A 16,673-nucleotide genomic window follows, 5' to 3' on the forward strand; every position below is an offset into this window, starting at 1 on the left:
AAATGTGAAGGACACATAGTAAACACCGGCCTATAGAAATGAATAAACAATATAAGATTACAACTCTTCAGAGACGGACACATGCACCTTTTACAGCACCTTGTTACCTCTTGAAATTCTAAATTCTCACCAAGCCCACCTTACTCACTATGAACACCTGCTCTGGACGTCATGTGACTCAATTACAATGAATTGCTATCATGGCAGCCTATGATGCAGCAGAATTGACCACGACATGTGCTTAAAATCCATGGATGGACCAATATATATCACAAAACTTGACAAACCTGATCCTTAAAATGCTTTTTTTTTTAACAGCCTGATCATTTTTGTCATCAATTTTTGAATCAAATTAGCTAGATTAGAAAGTTAAGTGTCAAGTTGCTGTGATGTAGCATAACGTTAGCATTAGCAATAAACAGTGTAATGTAAACAATTACTGTGTTTAACATTGCTGTGCAGACTAGTTCTTGGTGAATCTAGTCTGAGTCCATGATTTACCAAGAGCTAACCATGAAATCTGTTGCTTGTGGGTTCTCATCTCCCCGTCTTCTCCTTCTGCTCGCTGTGAGCACTTTTCATAGCAGCAGTTCACCTCCGCTGTCCCTCTGGATCTGTGGGGATCCAGTGAAATGCTCTCCCATTAGCCTGTCTCTGACTGTTTTGGCTTCCCGGGGCTCAAACATCTATCCACCATCTTCACTTTTATGATGAAAACAACCGACAAAGAGATAAGTTGTCACACGTCACCTGATTTATGTGTTGTCTAGTATCTACATCGATAGAGGTGAACAGGGTGTTACTTTGGTTGTGTGGCGTCAGCTACCGAAGCTCTACCGATAGATACACATACAAGAAGAGAGCAAAAATAGTTCTCATTATCTGTCAGTGGAGGCCATGCAAATCCACAATGTCTGTTCTTTGAGACCTCACTTCTCATTTCCCCTCAGGATCGAAGTGGACACACACATAGCTGATGAACAGTGAGGAGAGGGAAAAGAAAGACGTGCACAGTTCAATTCCCTGTTTAAGAGACTGGCATTACGTCTGAGCGCGTTTCATTTTGAGAAGATAACAGAAGGGCCCTCATTTTCATCCACTTGGTTATCACTCACAGAGAATAAAATTGCTATAAACAGAGTTTAAAGAGTTAAAGTGCAAAGTCGTCCTGCTGCTCTTAAAGTGGAAATACAGTCGCACAAATTTGGCCACAGGACTTTTTCCAATGACCACTCGACTGAACAGGCAGTAAAAAGAAAACAGGACAGAAGTGACAAGCAATCACTCTTTTGATCAGTGAGGTTTTCTTGTTTTTAAATTGGATTTAAAAATACTTTGCCTTTCATATTTAATGTCCTTTGGTTATTCAAGCATGTCTTCACTTTAAATCAGCTCTCTTTCTGAGAGTTTCAGATTACTTTTCTTTTTTTTTTTTTTACCAAGAACATAAAAGGGGTCTGTTTTTGAAATGAAAAATAAAAAAAGTCATAGGAGTTCAACAAGTTTGATTTGATTTAAATTAAAATGACCTGCACACAGATCAGTGATGCATGCTAATGATTTTTTCGCATGGAGTGGGAACCTGTCTGGATTATCTTTATGAATGATCGCGTGAAAGGCAGTGGAAATGAAAATGCACTTACAGTGTGGTGGATCGCAGACGACGTGAACGAGAACATAAACCTCCAAGAGCAAGTCAGACTACTGTATATGCTGTAAAGTGCTTAAGTGTTACCTGCTATAAAATATAGTGTACAATAATGTAGGACCATTGTTCCCCACAAGTGGTACGTTGGTTGGAGTTTCCATAGCAACAAGCCTTGGCTTTAAATTAAAGGGAACATTGGCAGAACTAGGTGTGTATATATACGAATACAAACACATACACACTTCTAAGTGTTCACATAAATGCAATTCAGTGTGCGCTGACTCAAATGCTGAGTTAAGCACTTGCACACATACGCACACACACACAGGCAAACTTAAAACAATCTGTAAGGATTGGAGCTGGGAATGAGCTACACGGTGGCCTAGTATATTGGGGTCAAATGAGATTCAGCAGGCAACAGGAGGAGGAAAGGCAGACGAGGCCAGAGAGAACATCCCTGACAGAAAACAAGACGTTCCTCTTAAAAGGTTCAGGATCAGTGGACTGAGACCTGTGCTTCCCAAGCCTGCTCACTGTATGTGCAAGTCTGCAGGAGCCGACGTGACTGCTTTTAAAAATGTCCTCTAAGGCAGGTGTGAAATTGTTTGTGCATGTATGTATGTATGGGTGTGTTTAACCATGACTTGTCAGGGTTTAAAGCAGCAGAGTATCTGTTTTCATGGTCCGAGGCAGGTGAGTTTTCTAGTCTTAAACTTTATTGTGTTTCATACCTGGTTTACTGTCTGACTATGAACATCCCGGGAATACATACTAAGCATGTTCTCCACTACCTTTTCTGTCAAATAATAATACACCTAAAACATCCACAGCATGTAGCAACAAACATGAAAGACTGACTAATCCAATGCATATGGGTAGTTAGGTATAAACAGCTGTAAAGTGTGGCCCTATTCAGATCTGGTATTGACATCTATCCTCAAGTCATCTGATTGCATGTGAATAGCACTAAACAGACTGTTTAGTGCTGGATCTGGTCCATCTTTCCACACCCCGTCTTCAAATACACACTGAACACATTTCAGTTTTTAACTGACTGTATTACTGAGAATCTACTCACGCTGCTGTAACATGAAATGTTATTTTACCATTGCAGAAAAGAAATTGTGATGATGAGCATTACTAATGCAGCAGTGGCTGCAAATAAATCAACGTGTGCTGATAAGTGTAAAAACAGCATTTTTTTGGAATCTCATAATTACTTTTCAGCAACAACAAATAACCTATCCAAACACTGGAAAGAGTAACCAACTTTGAATAAATTACACTGGGGAAACGGACACAGATGTGAATAATACAACTAAAGAAGAAGAAGAAAGCGAACTCTTTTGCATAGATACAATACTACAGGGATTACAAATGACAGCCTTTATCAGTGGTAACAATGGTGGCTGTGTACTGCTGTTTACAATGATCATTTTCAGAAGCATTGCTAGTGCTTCTTATTATCTTCCGTCAGGCAAATGTTATCATTTTTAAAAGATGGCTTTCATCTTTCAACTGAATTGCTTATAGTTTCCTCTTCAGGTAATCCATTTGCTGCATCCCCCTTTCCCTCCTCATTTTCTATTCATTTAGTATTCAGTTTTCTCCATTTATTTCCCTGATCTGGAGCAGCTCACTCTTGAGTGGACGGTTCTCCACTCTCAGGAACACAATGATACTTTTAATATAGTGCTTCTTCAACCTCACTATCTTCAAACTTTACCTTGGTTGGCTCTCCTGGGCCAGGTTCTCTCCTCTCTGATAAGCATGGTCTGCTATCTGAGTCGTGGACCTCTTAACAATCTGTTTCAGCTCAGGCTCCAGCCGCTCCATTATGGCTTTAATTGTCTCTGGGATTTTCTTCAGCTTGGCCAGAGCCTGAAGGAAGTAAAAAAGGGACAGAGCAAACATTTTACATGATGCAAAATCATCACACAAAACACAAAGGTGGCTGTAAAATCATTAAGGTGTCAAAAAGTCACAATTAACAGTGTGCACTATACAGTTATGTCCATGTACAGTGTGTACCTTGATGAGGATGCCCATGAACTCAGCACTGTTCTCCTCTGGATCCACTTCTGATAGGTCAGCTTGGTTCAGCTCTCGCACATCCTCACGCACTAAAGAATATACACAGGGATGTGTTCATGAAATATTTACAATTATTTCAGTACTTGACACATGTCGAATGACAACAATAAAAAGTCACTCGATGTTGGCCTCTGGTGGAATATTGCGTTTTGTGCCTTAATGATCCATAGACACAAATCATACGTATTGTGTAGCTTAGCTGGAAAAAACAAAATATCTAATGTATTTTATTCTGGCACCACTAATATAATGTACTGTAACATACCACCATCATTCCATTTTGAATGCACATGTTTGCACCTATCCTGTTGTCGCCCCTCCCTACTCCACCAACCACCCCAAGCTCTCACAATATGACTTAGCCACATTAGCCGCTAAATTGAGAGTGGCAGCATGGAGTGATGCCCTAATTTCCATTAGAGGGAGCCTCCCAATTCCCCATCAAAGTACGTTAACAGAGTTAATGTTTATGGCAAGTTAATGGACTTTGCGCGTACTTCCCTTTTTCCCCAGTCCAACTATAGTTTGTGCAATAATTATGACAATTACTATCTATAAATGAGGTGCTCTAATGCTATTAGACAAAATGGCAAGCTAGACAAGTGATGGAAGCTGGCTTGCTGTGTCGTGACCACAGTTGTTAGCATGACAGTGTATTGGCACTTAACGCCTGGTGGTTGCTAATTGCAGTGGTTTTCTGCGCATAGTGTGGGGGGAAAAAGTGGTTTAGCTTTTACTTTTAGGACCAGAGGGTGGGCGAATTGAATGGATATTCATTAAGTATTAGTGTTTGTTCGTACATTTGTGTGTTCGAGGTCAAGACGTGCATGTTATATATACTGCTGCTGTTGTGCTAAACTGTGGAAAAATAAAATGAGGTGGAGATAAAAGGTACACAAGTGCAGCTGAAAGAGCTAAATGTAAAAATTAGTGAGACAGGAAAGGCAGAAAAAAGAAAAAAATTTAACAGCCATTGAATGACAGAAATGCTGGCTACATCACGCCCTCAGATAATCATTTGTTGCCAGGAGCCAGTCACCATGTAACATTGTTAGTGTGTCACTATCACAAAAGTAAGACTGCAGCATCCATCTATCATCAAGACCGCTTATCGTTTGACGGACATAGGAGGGGCAGTCCAGCTGACATTGGGTACAAGGCAGGTTATGTCTATAGCTCACCAGTCCATCACAGAACCAATAGACAGAAGACAAATCATGTGCACATTCAGGTATTTTAGAGTGTTCAGTTCATCTAACCCCAATCTGCAAGTGGGAGGAGGCTGGAGAACCTGGACAAAGCACACACTGACAACAAGTTTTCCCATCAGACCTTAACCAAACAAACAGAGGTACAAACCAAGAACCAAAACCAGTGCTAACCACAGAATACAGAAATACTTGAATAAGTCTGTGGATGCTGAGTGTATATGCTGTAAGATTGTCTGGTATCAACGAAGCTAAACACGACATAGTGAGTCACTAATTCAGAGTGCCAAGAGTGGGTGGTGAAGAAAGTGCCGGGCTTAATATAAAACTCAGAAATACTAAAGGAACACCAAGTTATTACAGGATTAACTTTTTTCATTATCTTCTTGTTTGTGTTCCTCTGCGCTCAGCCTGGAAGGAACGCAGGGCTGCGGAGAGAACTGAGAGAATTCATACATTCCCACAGTTATAGTCTGCATTATTAGCCCCTGTGAGAAGCCCTGGGTACCAGTTTGAGTATAATGAATGTTTTTCCCCTGCTGTGATGACATAGATGCTGGGTGACTAATAGTGCAGATAGGGGGGACAAGATAATTACAATTTTAGTGAGAGGGAAACTATACTACGATCATAGTTGACGATGTTATGACATATACTCCAAGGCAAGAAATGTGCGTGAACGCTTGTGTGCAAAGTTTGGTGCAATGAGGCATCAATGTGAGTGTTTAGTCTGGTAAGTGTGTGTAATACTGTGTGTGTGTGAAGGTTATACACACCCATAATGACATGCAAATGGATGTAAGACAGAGTGATGCTAATGACTTCATTATCACTAAGAATATCAGCACAGTGAAAATAAAAGCGCTAAGTGAAATACACACTTTTTTTTGTTTTCCATCGAGACCACAAACAATACTTTGCAAATATGTTTATCCATACTGTTCACCAAAAGTATTACATTTTATCTTCGGTGGAGAGCAAATACTGTGTATAAACGACTGTTTGATGAAAAATTCCCAATTAAAACATTTAAAAAGTCTAGTGTGTAACATGCATGCATCTTTATTGCGGAAGGAAAATTCATACCACCGCTTGATCCAGGTGTGCTGAACTGTGATGAATCCAAAAGCTTGCGTGGGGTGGACAGGCTGCTGACATCCAACACAGGCACTGGAGATGAGTCTTTGGTAGTGGAGCTGTGAAGAGAATATCAGATTTAGAGATTATCAAAATAAAATCAAGGCATTACATCTGTAAATCATGATATTGCAGAATGATGCAGGTGGGAGAAATCATTTCTTAGACGCATACAAAGCTTTGGTATGCACCAACAGAAACATATGCACTAACCTGCCCATCCCTAACAAAAGCAATCTACTGTTATAAAAAAAATCCTTGCATCTCTGGGTGGGATTGGTGTTGCTTTCCAATAAGCCATTTATCAAGCCTTAAGCTAGAGGTGGAAGCAATCCAGGTCCTTTAAGTTGGAAGGTATAAACACAGTGTGCCTGCTAAGTGACTGGGGTGTATGGAGGCTGGCTTGTTGTTAGAAGCGACCCAATACAGGGAGGCCAGGATCTGTCACTGGCTGACCCTCAGTAATAAATCATACCTCACCTACCCACCACCACCATAATTACTGCTCCACACACTCACACACACACACACATTTGTAAAAGTGCAAACCACACTTTCACTGAATGTTTTTTTCCACACACAACACAACAGCATCAACAGTCGTGTGCCACATTATGCCCAATAAGTTACACAGCTGCTGCATAAAACTGAGAAACTGGCCCTTGGGTCGTGGAGGCACAGCTTAAATGATTCTCCCAGTGGCTGCAAAACCACTTCATCACTTAAAGCATCACTAGTGTCATACAAAACCGGCTGCTGCCATTCTGTCATTTTATTGAATTACTGCCAGTAATTGGCAGCTGACACAGCCACCAAATTTAAACAATGCCCCCCGAAAATGTGTCTATTTTGTCTGATTTTTCAAACTATGCCACCAACCTTGAGTCAGAGTGACTGCTTCTAAATGAGTGAAAAAGTGCCTTTCGCAGTAAATGATTTGTTGTATTTTTTTGTTGTTTCTTTAGAGAACTTCAGAGGAAAAAAAGTACATAGGACATAAGAAAGAAGTGTAACAAGTTAGACAAAGTCTAATTGTTTTTGTCAGTAATTGGCTTGGTTTCCATACAGTAAATAACTGGCAACTTGCACTTTGTTGTCGTACCAGAGGAATAACTTGATAATGAAGGCACATCTATACAGTCTTTGAAGGCTATATATCTGTTGACTACATAATAAGACAAAAACAAGCATTTTTATTCTTCAGACACAAGCAAACTGAGCAAATGATGTACTTTTATAACAGGCGTTGACTTTTTTTCTTCTTCTTTTTTCCACTTTTGTCTTCACTTTCTCGATCTCTCACAGTAGCACTTTTTTATATAATGGTACACTGAGGAAATTAAGAAAACAGTTCATGTGTTTCTAGACCACACCTACAATTAAAAGGTTATAAAATAAATACATGTAGAGTGATTTCACTAATCATTACTCACCATACAATAATATTGTATGGTGAGTCATACTTTATATATATATTTATATATTATACAAATATATATATAAAGTATGACTGTAAAGGCAGACATGATAATAGAACAATAATAAAAATCGATTTTTCAAGCATTTACAATAAAGTAAATGACAGTTCTGGTTGATTTAAGAGATGTAGGAAATCCCCATTTACCTTAGAAGGCGAGCAGCATTTTTGTCCTTGTTCTTGAGCCCCAGGCGACTCGTCGATTTGATGTAGAGGTGTCGGTGTAGTTCATCAATGAGGACGAGGTGGATGTTGAGCTTCTTGCTATGGAGCTCCAGCCGCAGATCCCCAAGTCCTTCCACCTGCAGCAAGGGGCCTTCCAGTGACTCCACAGCTGACACCTGCATTATGACAACATAACAGCTTAAAGGCTTTGAATCATACATTTTTGACACAAAAACACTATGAACAGAACCATGGAAGGACAAATTCAGAGAGGGAGTTCCCCTGGAAATGACTTCCAAGTGCAATATGCGTTCCTAATTCCACAAAGTGACCACCAAGCTTTTAATCCACAGTCGCAGTAAAGAGCAATTTCTTTTGATGACTTCTGGAGACATTACCGAATTTTCTATGTCTCCTTTTATGATTATATGCTGGTGAACTGAAGGCAAACAAAGTTCTACTCTACTCTACACCATGAATTACACAACCAATAATTTGGAAACACTGTTTACGTACTTCAATTGTTCTATAAACACATAGAATATATTAATTTCATGCTCTTCATTTCTCCAGATTCACTAGGTCTGCCTCCCTCTTTCCATTTTTTTTATTTTTTATGACCAGGAGCAGCTGTGGTCATAGCATGTTTGCAGTTAATAAATATTCATGTCGTTAAATAAAACGTGTCTGCCGGCATCTGTGTATTTATGCGCATTTATGTGCTTTTCCGGGTGTATTTTTAAGAGCACTAATGGCCACATGATATCACTGTGAAGAATATTTAGATGGAAGTGGGGAGGGGGGCCAGGAGGGAATGGATAGTAGGGGGGTTGTGAGGGCAAGGGTCAAGTGAGTGTTGATGCAAATGAGAGCCACAAGATGGGCTAATGTGTTGCATGATCAGCCCCTTTTGCTTGATAGAATTACCCAGCATGCCTGCAAGACTTTGTGTATTCTGTGTGTGTGTGTGTACACACTCCTCAGATGCATCCGTATGATTATATGTGTTTGTATGACTGTAAATCATATAACATTTTTCTGTCTGTGCGTGGGGGGAGTTAGCAATTACCACTGGGCTGAGATGACAGAGGAAGGGTTGTTAACATCATTAGTGGGAACAGGCCTGACAGTGAACTGAATTTGCTTAGAAGAGAAGAGAAGGGCCACCTAGGAATGACTACTATGTATAGCACAGATAAAATATGACCAATGTGAAGTAAATGTGGTATTATATTATAGTCAAAAGCCATGGCTGCCTGAGTCCATAATAGCCCTCTTTATGTTCTTCCGCACACAAACACACTACACCAAAAGGTGTCGCCCACAATTCAATATTTAGTTAATCAGTTACAACCAAACAGTCTATATACATCAAACTTAATGTTGCACCCACGTTTCTGACATCCATGTTGCACAGTGAGGCCTGAAATTCACATTGCTGAGGTCACAGAGTGTCTGCAGGTTTTAAATAAAAGAAAGACTTCTCATTAACACAAGATCAGGGACTGAGATAGATATGGCCTATGTCCTAAGATCTTTGTCTTAGAAATGATCTGTCTAAATAATAACCACACCTTTAAAAGTTAATAACCAGAAAACATGTTTAAATGAATAAATAAATTACATGTCATGAGAATGACTGAGTTAACATTGTACAAAATGTACGAAAAAGCATTATTCTGTATCCCTGGAGCTGTTTTACTGCTCGGTGTCCAGCGTTTATGAAATGCCATTCAGTCAGTGCATGCTATTATTTCCACTCTCAAGGTGTGTTTATTTAAATCAATCTGTAGTGGATGGTGGAATAATTTGTGTAAAAAAATAAATAAACAACGTTATTTCAAAGATGTCACTTTGCCTTTTTGAAGCCATTAATAACACTCTCTACTTTAGCTCAAGTGCAGGTTGTTCCAACTGGACATTTCATACATTAGCTATTCATGAAACATGTCAACATAGCAAAAGGTAGCGTAAAAGTGCGCTTTAAAGTCATCCTAAAAAAAAAAATGCACCACCGAGACAGAAGACTTTGAAATTTCCACATACTTTCACACCAACACACTGATCTGACTGAGCACAGGTTGAATTAAGTTTCAATTCTTTCCACTCCCACAAAGAGGATTTTCCAAGGTTCCTTAGACGCGAGCGCATAGCTCTTTTGTACCCTCATCCTACGATAACCCCATTCTAGCAAACTAATTATTAACAAAGTCAGAGGGAAGAGATGTGAGGGAGTGACAGAGGAAAAAAGCGAGGGAAAGGAAGTGAAGTGAACAGAGGGATCAGTGCTTGGTCATTTAGTCCTCATTGCCATCCGTCAGCTCCCCTGCTGTGCACACGGCAAAGCGCACTTCAAAAGAACAAGAGTACACACTTGCATCAACACCTGCGATGCCTTTAGATGGCATCTGCTTGAAGTAAAAGAGTTGCAGCCACTGGACTGTTCAAGACTAGAAAAGGATTTTTTAAAAGGATGAAAGGCACACACCCATAAATCAATCTTAGCAGAAACCCTTCATAAACCCTGGTATGCATGTGTGTTTATGTATGCATGTGTGTGTGCCCACAACTGGTCTCCGCAGCACCCAATCAGTATTGCCACAAATGCATTTACATGCTGAATGTCAATATGTTTACCAACTTCTGCAACAAAAAACTTTTTCCATTTCTCGGTTTGTTTTTCTTGTGAGCCATCCCGACTGAGCAGAGAAACAATTTCACCCTGACCAAAACATATCTGTATGCATCATGGGGTCAATATCTCACTCTCCGTCTGTCTGCCACTCGGTGTATCTGAAATAATGTCCAACTCACTCATACATTCTCAAGACCAAACCACCCACTGAAAATGAGTCTACTCACCAGCATATCCGTGGCATGAAGGTAGTGTTTGCTGGCCATATAGGACTCCAGCCGTTGAGGCACCTGCTTGATGCTTTCGATTTCATCCAGCAGCTGGAGGACATGCTTGTGCTCGATGCCTTCTATCCACAGCTTCCTCAGTTCGTCCCTTTTGCAGTGTAGAAGCATCTTACAAGAGAGGAGGTTCTCCTTTACCTGCAGGACAGAGTGAATTGAACTTTAGGACACAACACTTAGTATCTTAAAGCAGTTTTGAGCAGTTATTTTCTTACTCCTGACTGCTTTTTATTATTTCAAATAATTTCAGGAAAACATGTCTATTATACTTCAATAATCATTTAGTTCCTTCTAGCACAACCATCCATTAAGTCACTAATATGCAAAGTGTAATATCATTAGTTTACCTGAGTTTTATCATAGAAACAATATTCCCGTAGACAAAGACGCAACAATAAACAATATTCAACTAAATTAACTGTCAAAAACATGACACTATAGGGAGTGCGGGTGAAATATTAGCAAAGGATGAAAAAAATGCTCTAAGAGACAACATATTTAGTCTTATTATTTTTTATTTTTGTGCTTCAGTAAATAATGTGTTCCTAAATAGAGGTCCTGCACACCCACACAATAACAGGTGTTTATACTGGCTAATTAAATCTCAAGATGTAATAGAGCACATCTATTCTGGACGATTTTCACACAAAGAAGATATTTTTGACAAGTCACAAGAGAAAATCACAACTGCAAATTAACGGTGGTTGGTTTCCACCTTGTTTTGGTTTCAAGATGCAGGTAATGATCCTGTTGGTTCACTGCCACAGCACTTTAATCTGCATCGCACGGTGTTCATGTTACTGTATTAATACCACCTATGCTTTTCCAAATATATCAGAAGAAATGTTCTGCTGTGAAAAAGAGGTGTGGGACGGCAAAAAATAGACTTTGTTATGTAATTATTTGAAGGCAGACGTGGACAAGTACACCTTAGTTAAATGACAGTTGTAACCTCCTGGGAAAAAGGGCTGGGAGACTAATGGTATTTCTGTCAAATCCGTATTGGTTTGCTTGTGAAAAGAGTAAAAGGACTGACCTCAACATTTTGAGAAAGGGTGATAGAGGGAAATAATGTCCAGGGAGCAATGGGTTCAGCTCAAAGTTATTAAGTGGGCAGTTTTCTTCTTGAGTGAACAGGATTTGTGTTAATTAAGTCTGTCTTTCAGTACTGGAAAAAAGGGTAAAAACTCTGATAAGAGAAGCTTTTAATAAATGAAGGGACAATTGAAGAGGAGTGCTTGATTATTTTGTTTGCATTAAAGTCATTGCTTTAAAGTCCATCTCGAACACTTTTGGCAGGAACTCAAGCACCAGTTTAACAATCCTTCAGGTTCATTTTATTCAGCGACAATTTTTGAATAAATGTCTCTGCTTCCTACCTGTTTGATCTTGTTGCGGGAGCTGGTGATGCGCTCTGTGATGCTCTGGTAGGTCCGAATGGCGGTGGTGAGTTCTGCATAATGCTGAACGATCAGCTCATCTAAATCCCTGTCACACGTCTCAAAGGCCTCTTCCAGGCGACCCTTTTCCGTCTCCCTGTCCTGCACATCATCACTGCTGGACAGAGTCCTGCATCGGGAGCAAGGGGAAAAGCAGATATAAACCGTAGCAATATCATCCAATTATAGACCAATTAAAGACCCTGAGAAAAGGTAAATGAAAAGTTTTTTAAGAGTTTAAGTCATGACTGTACCAAAATATCAACCTTAAAACACACCTTTTAATTTGATATATGTTTGTATTTCTGTTAAGTGCCTCTATTGCTGGTTGTATACTGTAAAGTGTCTTTGAACAGTCTTAAAAGCACAACATGATAAAAAAAAAAATCGATTATTACATAAAGCACTTGAAGACAATTCAAAAGGTAGAATGTATTCAGTACACAGTACATACAGCATGGTAGTAAGTGGTGAAGGTTCTTAATTACCTTATTAAATATGACTTAGTAAATATGTTCATTGGATTATCTTACATTCACAAAAGCAACCGTTTGTGTAACCTTATGTCAATTGACAAAAACCATAGTTTCTTTCTGTGAGTGAGAGAAAGTACAGACTCGGAGAGACAGAAAAGACAGAAAAAAGGCATCAAAGACATGATACCAGCAGCAGGAGTGACACACATTTATAAACCAGAAACCAACACGTCTTTGACACAACACTTTACAGCCGTTATCAGGGGACCAAAAACCCTTAGCTTGGTCGGTGATTTAATAAAGAATATACTATCGAACACATCGTCTGTGAGCTCCTGGTAGTTAAACAAAGGAACACACCGTGACGATAAAACGATTGTCACTGTTTCCCATGCTTCAGCAAAGACTAAACGGTTATTGTGTAGGAATAAAGTAACTGCAATACTGACGCTTAAACTGTCTTACCAATAATTAAAAATACCGGAAGGTTGTAGCTAACATAGCCAACTTATAGCATACAAGCTAGCTGTCACAGGCGTCTCTTCAGTGTCAACATGCGAGTGCGCTTCAACGGCTGTGCGACAGTTTGTGCCCGCTCTGTGACCTGCATTTTAAAGAATGCAACGCTTACCTTATCACAGAGATGAGGAGACCAGAAGGGTCTTTGTTTTTGCTAACAGCACTCCTGTATCTCCCTGAATCAGCTGCCATTTTTTTTCCAGCTGCGGTACCCAAACAGGAAGACAGAAGCGCGAGGTTGCACGACGGCATTCTGGGAGTTGTAGTTTCTAACACGAATCAAGTTCCTCTGCAGCACTTTTCTGTGACTCTCTCGGCAAGGAATGAAAGCAGTGCCGTTGCTACGATAACATGGATAAAATAAATGGACCACATGACACAAATTAATGAAATATTATGTTAGTGTGATAGATATTATGTTAGTATGGTAGAAGTCTTAGATTGAATACAAAATGGACATGTTACAGTGTATTGTAGTGTACTACGGAAGATGATTAGGACCACATAAAAAATAAATAAAACGCCTGAATTCTGAGGTTTTTTAGTCAGTATTCGAGAATTAGAGATTAAAATTCGCTTCAGACCTTATCCTCAGAATTTTGAGATTTAAGTCAGAATTATGAGATTCAAGATAAAAATATATATTACTAAGTCATAATTAGGAGAACATAATATCTATCATATTATGAAACACCTTTGACGTGAGCATAGAGAGATGGAAAAAACAGCATCCATTCTGTAAAGGTCACCAGTTTCCCTGACACATGTGGGAAAGGAGGCAGTGTCCGGAGGAATCCTCCAATTTATCCAGTCTCACCATCAGATGTCACTAACTCTTACACGCTGGCCCTTTAAAGGAGCAGTCCTCGCGAGGCTGCTGACACAAAGGTTGAACAGAGGAGAAAGATGAGTGTCAGTGCGTTAATGGCCTCCTCCATTTAGAAACTATAGTGTTGGATTTGGCAGGGCTCCCCTGCGCTGTATCTCTGACAATCTCTGCTGTACCAATGAGAAAGAAAGAGGGCATTGATTCAGTGGCAAAAGAGGTCGATTCCCAGCAGCCTGGGTCCTGATTGATGCAGCGGTGGACTGGTGAGATAACATTGTGGGTGATCTTTTTTTTTGCCTCTTCCTGCACAAAAAGAACAATTGCTTGGTCATGCAGGAGCCACAGATTTTCTTTTGATGGCTCCTTGCTTTCCGAGGTCCAAGTTTAATTTTGAAGTTCTTATCAGCTTTGTCTGCAGCACAGGTCCCATCAGTCCAACTAATCTCCTGGACTTCTTTTATAGCCCGGCACCAAGGTTATTTCCTCCGGTGTGACATATGACTGACCGAACTGTGTGGTGTGGATTAAAGTTTGGTAAGGCATGCCTCACATCTAAATGCAAAGGCTGTTTCTTATCTAATGTTCAGTAAAGGAATGATGTGATTATTATATCTCTTTGATTGATGGTGCGGCCACTTCAACACCAGTTGCACAAAGTACACATTTTTATGAACTAGATTATTAAGATGCAGTGTGTGTGTGTGTGTGTGTGTGTGTGTGTGTGTGTGTGTGTGTGTGTGTGTGTGTGTGTGTGTGTGTGTGTGTGTGTGTGTGTGTGTGTTTGTGTGTGTGTGTGTGGCTGTTGACGAAACAGCAGATATGATTAAAGAAGAAAAAAAACTGGCTCTCAGTTTGATCATTAAATTGTTTATGTTCATTAAGTTAAGACATGTTGGTGCTGTAATTAATGAAGGTAGTTACTGTTAATGTATCACGTATTCTCTCTTGATTGTAGCCCTTGGAAACAAGTTTTAACATGCGTTAATACAAGCCAGTGAAACTGTTTACTCTTGCTCAAATGAAAATTCTTAATCGATTCAAAAATGTGGTACATGTATATTAAATATACCCTGTATTTTATTAATTATAACCATGTAGTTTTGTGTGTTTGTGTTATTCTGGTTCTATAATAAAACATGATGATTTTTGAGAGGCATACTTCTTTACTTTACTTGTTTCCATGGAAATGTAACGCTAGCAGCAAAACGCCTTGATTAAACTAAATCTGTCTTTCTCCTATACTCAGCACATCACCTGAGTCATAACGCCGCATCTCCTTTTATATTCTAGGTTTCATCCCTGTCCTACTTGCAGACACTCTTGATTCAGCTGATGTCTTTATTAAGTTGAGCGCTCCGTTTTTTGCAGGGACGACACACAAAAGAAATCAGATTAGATGAGGATTCACGGCTCTCTAATTGACTCAAATGTAACAAGATCGAGGCAAAGTAAGATAACTGTATCGCCAACAAGCAGCGATAGTAAAGATTAGGATATTAAAACAACAACAACAATCCACTTTTCCATGGTTTGAGCCAATAAAATGCTCTGTGTGTCTCACCTGGAATTGCTAAGTCAGCCAAAATAAATCGATTAGATAAATATAAGCAAAATCCAAGCAGGATAAATGTTAATTATCACCATCCGTGTTTATATTGTTTGCTTTTATTCTCTTATAAATGACAAGCAAGGCCCTTTATCCCCTTCTACATTCAATAATGTCTCTGTTCTATAGAAGCGCTGTATTCAATAGAGCCTGAGGCTTTCAGGAGAATTCCCAGTCGGGGAATTGATGCACATTCTGATGCTTTATTAAGTAATCTGTTCATTGTGGAGGTGAAGGCAAAGCCTCTTGGGGAATTTGGTTTCTATCCATATGATAAAACTTAAAACATCTGAATCCTTTTAAAGTGCAACTGAAAATTAGAAAATATTCCGTTCTTATGCGGTCAGAGAAAGTGCTGCATGTATTTTCCTGCTGTGAATGATTTCTAACAAACATCATGGATAGTTTTGTCCAGCTTTGGTTCAAGACATCACGATATATCCTTCAATTTTGTGTTACGCTTTACAACACACTTCCACAGGCGTACATGGAATTTCTCAATAAGGCTCTAATAAAGAGGCGCCACAATAAATTCCAGTTTCTATTGAATTACGTTTGCACAGAATCCCAAACACATACAGTGCAGAAAATATAAAAGCAGGGCGAAATCACGAGAAAAGTGCATTATAAAAAACCTGTATCGGGTTATTCTCTGTGTATAATACATTGCATTTCCAGGATGATCCTTATAAACTGTTATTCTTTGTAATATCCTTGAGGGAAATCAAATTTCCAGCTGCTGTGTGAGGTGGCATTTTTTGAAAGTAATATTGTAAAAGGTAGTATATGTAAAAAAAGAAAGCTATAGTAAAATCGTCTCTCTCACAACTACACTTCTACATTTAAACTTTTTCTGTGTTGTATTTCTAAACCATGAGGTGAAGGTGAATGTTGCAATTCAATGTCAGTATTTAACCAAATACTGAACAATCCACTGATTCATTCTCTTTAGAAGACTTGCTTTATAAATTACAACAAAGTTAACGTGTCCTTTCTTTTTGTCACCACTGTTACATTTTCCTTTATTCTGTTACTGATTAATTTACCCGTTTGCTTCTCTCCTTGAAGATTTGTTTAGCTCTGACTGTTTTGAGTGATGTAAATCACTAAGTAAAGCATCCTTTTATCACAACTTTTCACTCATGACTCCATTTTT

General features: G+C 39.3%; 1 protein-coding gene across 1 annotated transcript in view; it reads right to left on the reverse strand.

The window, feature by feature from the left end:
• Positions 1-13,284, reverse strand: part of exoc4 (exocyst complex component 4) — a 102,075-nt gene extending 88,791 nt beyond the window's left edge. Inside the window, exons 1-7 of the mRNA XM_083907293.1 lie at positions 13,195-13,284; positions 12,028-12,217; positions 10,592-10,786; positions 7,712-7,905; positions 6,037-6,146; positions 3,680-3,771; positions 3,375-3,529 (exon numbers count right to left, since the gene is read on the reverse strand). Coding sequence (XP_083763419.1) covers positions 3,375-3,529; positions 3,680-3,771; positions 6,037-6,146; positions 7,712-7,905; positions 10,592-10,786; positions 12,028-12,217; positions 13,195-13,274 — 1,016 coding nt within the window. The 5' untranslated portion in view covers positions 13,275-13,284. The remainder of the gene's footprint in view (positions 1-3,374; positions 3,530-3,679; positions 3,772-6,036; positions 6,147-7,711; positions 7,906-10,591; positions 10,787-12,027; positions 12,218-13,194) is intronic.
• Positions 13,285-16,673: the final 3,389 nt, after the last annotated feature.

Source organism: Microchirus variegatus (genome assembly GCF_963457635.1).
Source record: "Microchirus variegatus genome assembly, chromosome: 20".
NCBI lineage: Eukaryota > Metazoa > Chordata > Actinopteri > Pleuronectiformes > Soleidae > Microchirus > Microchirus variegatus.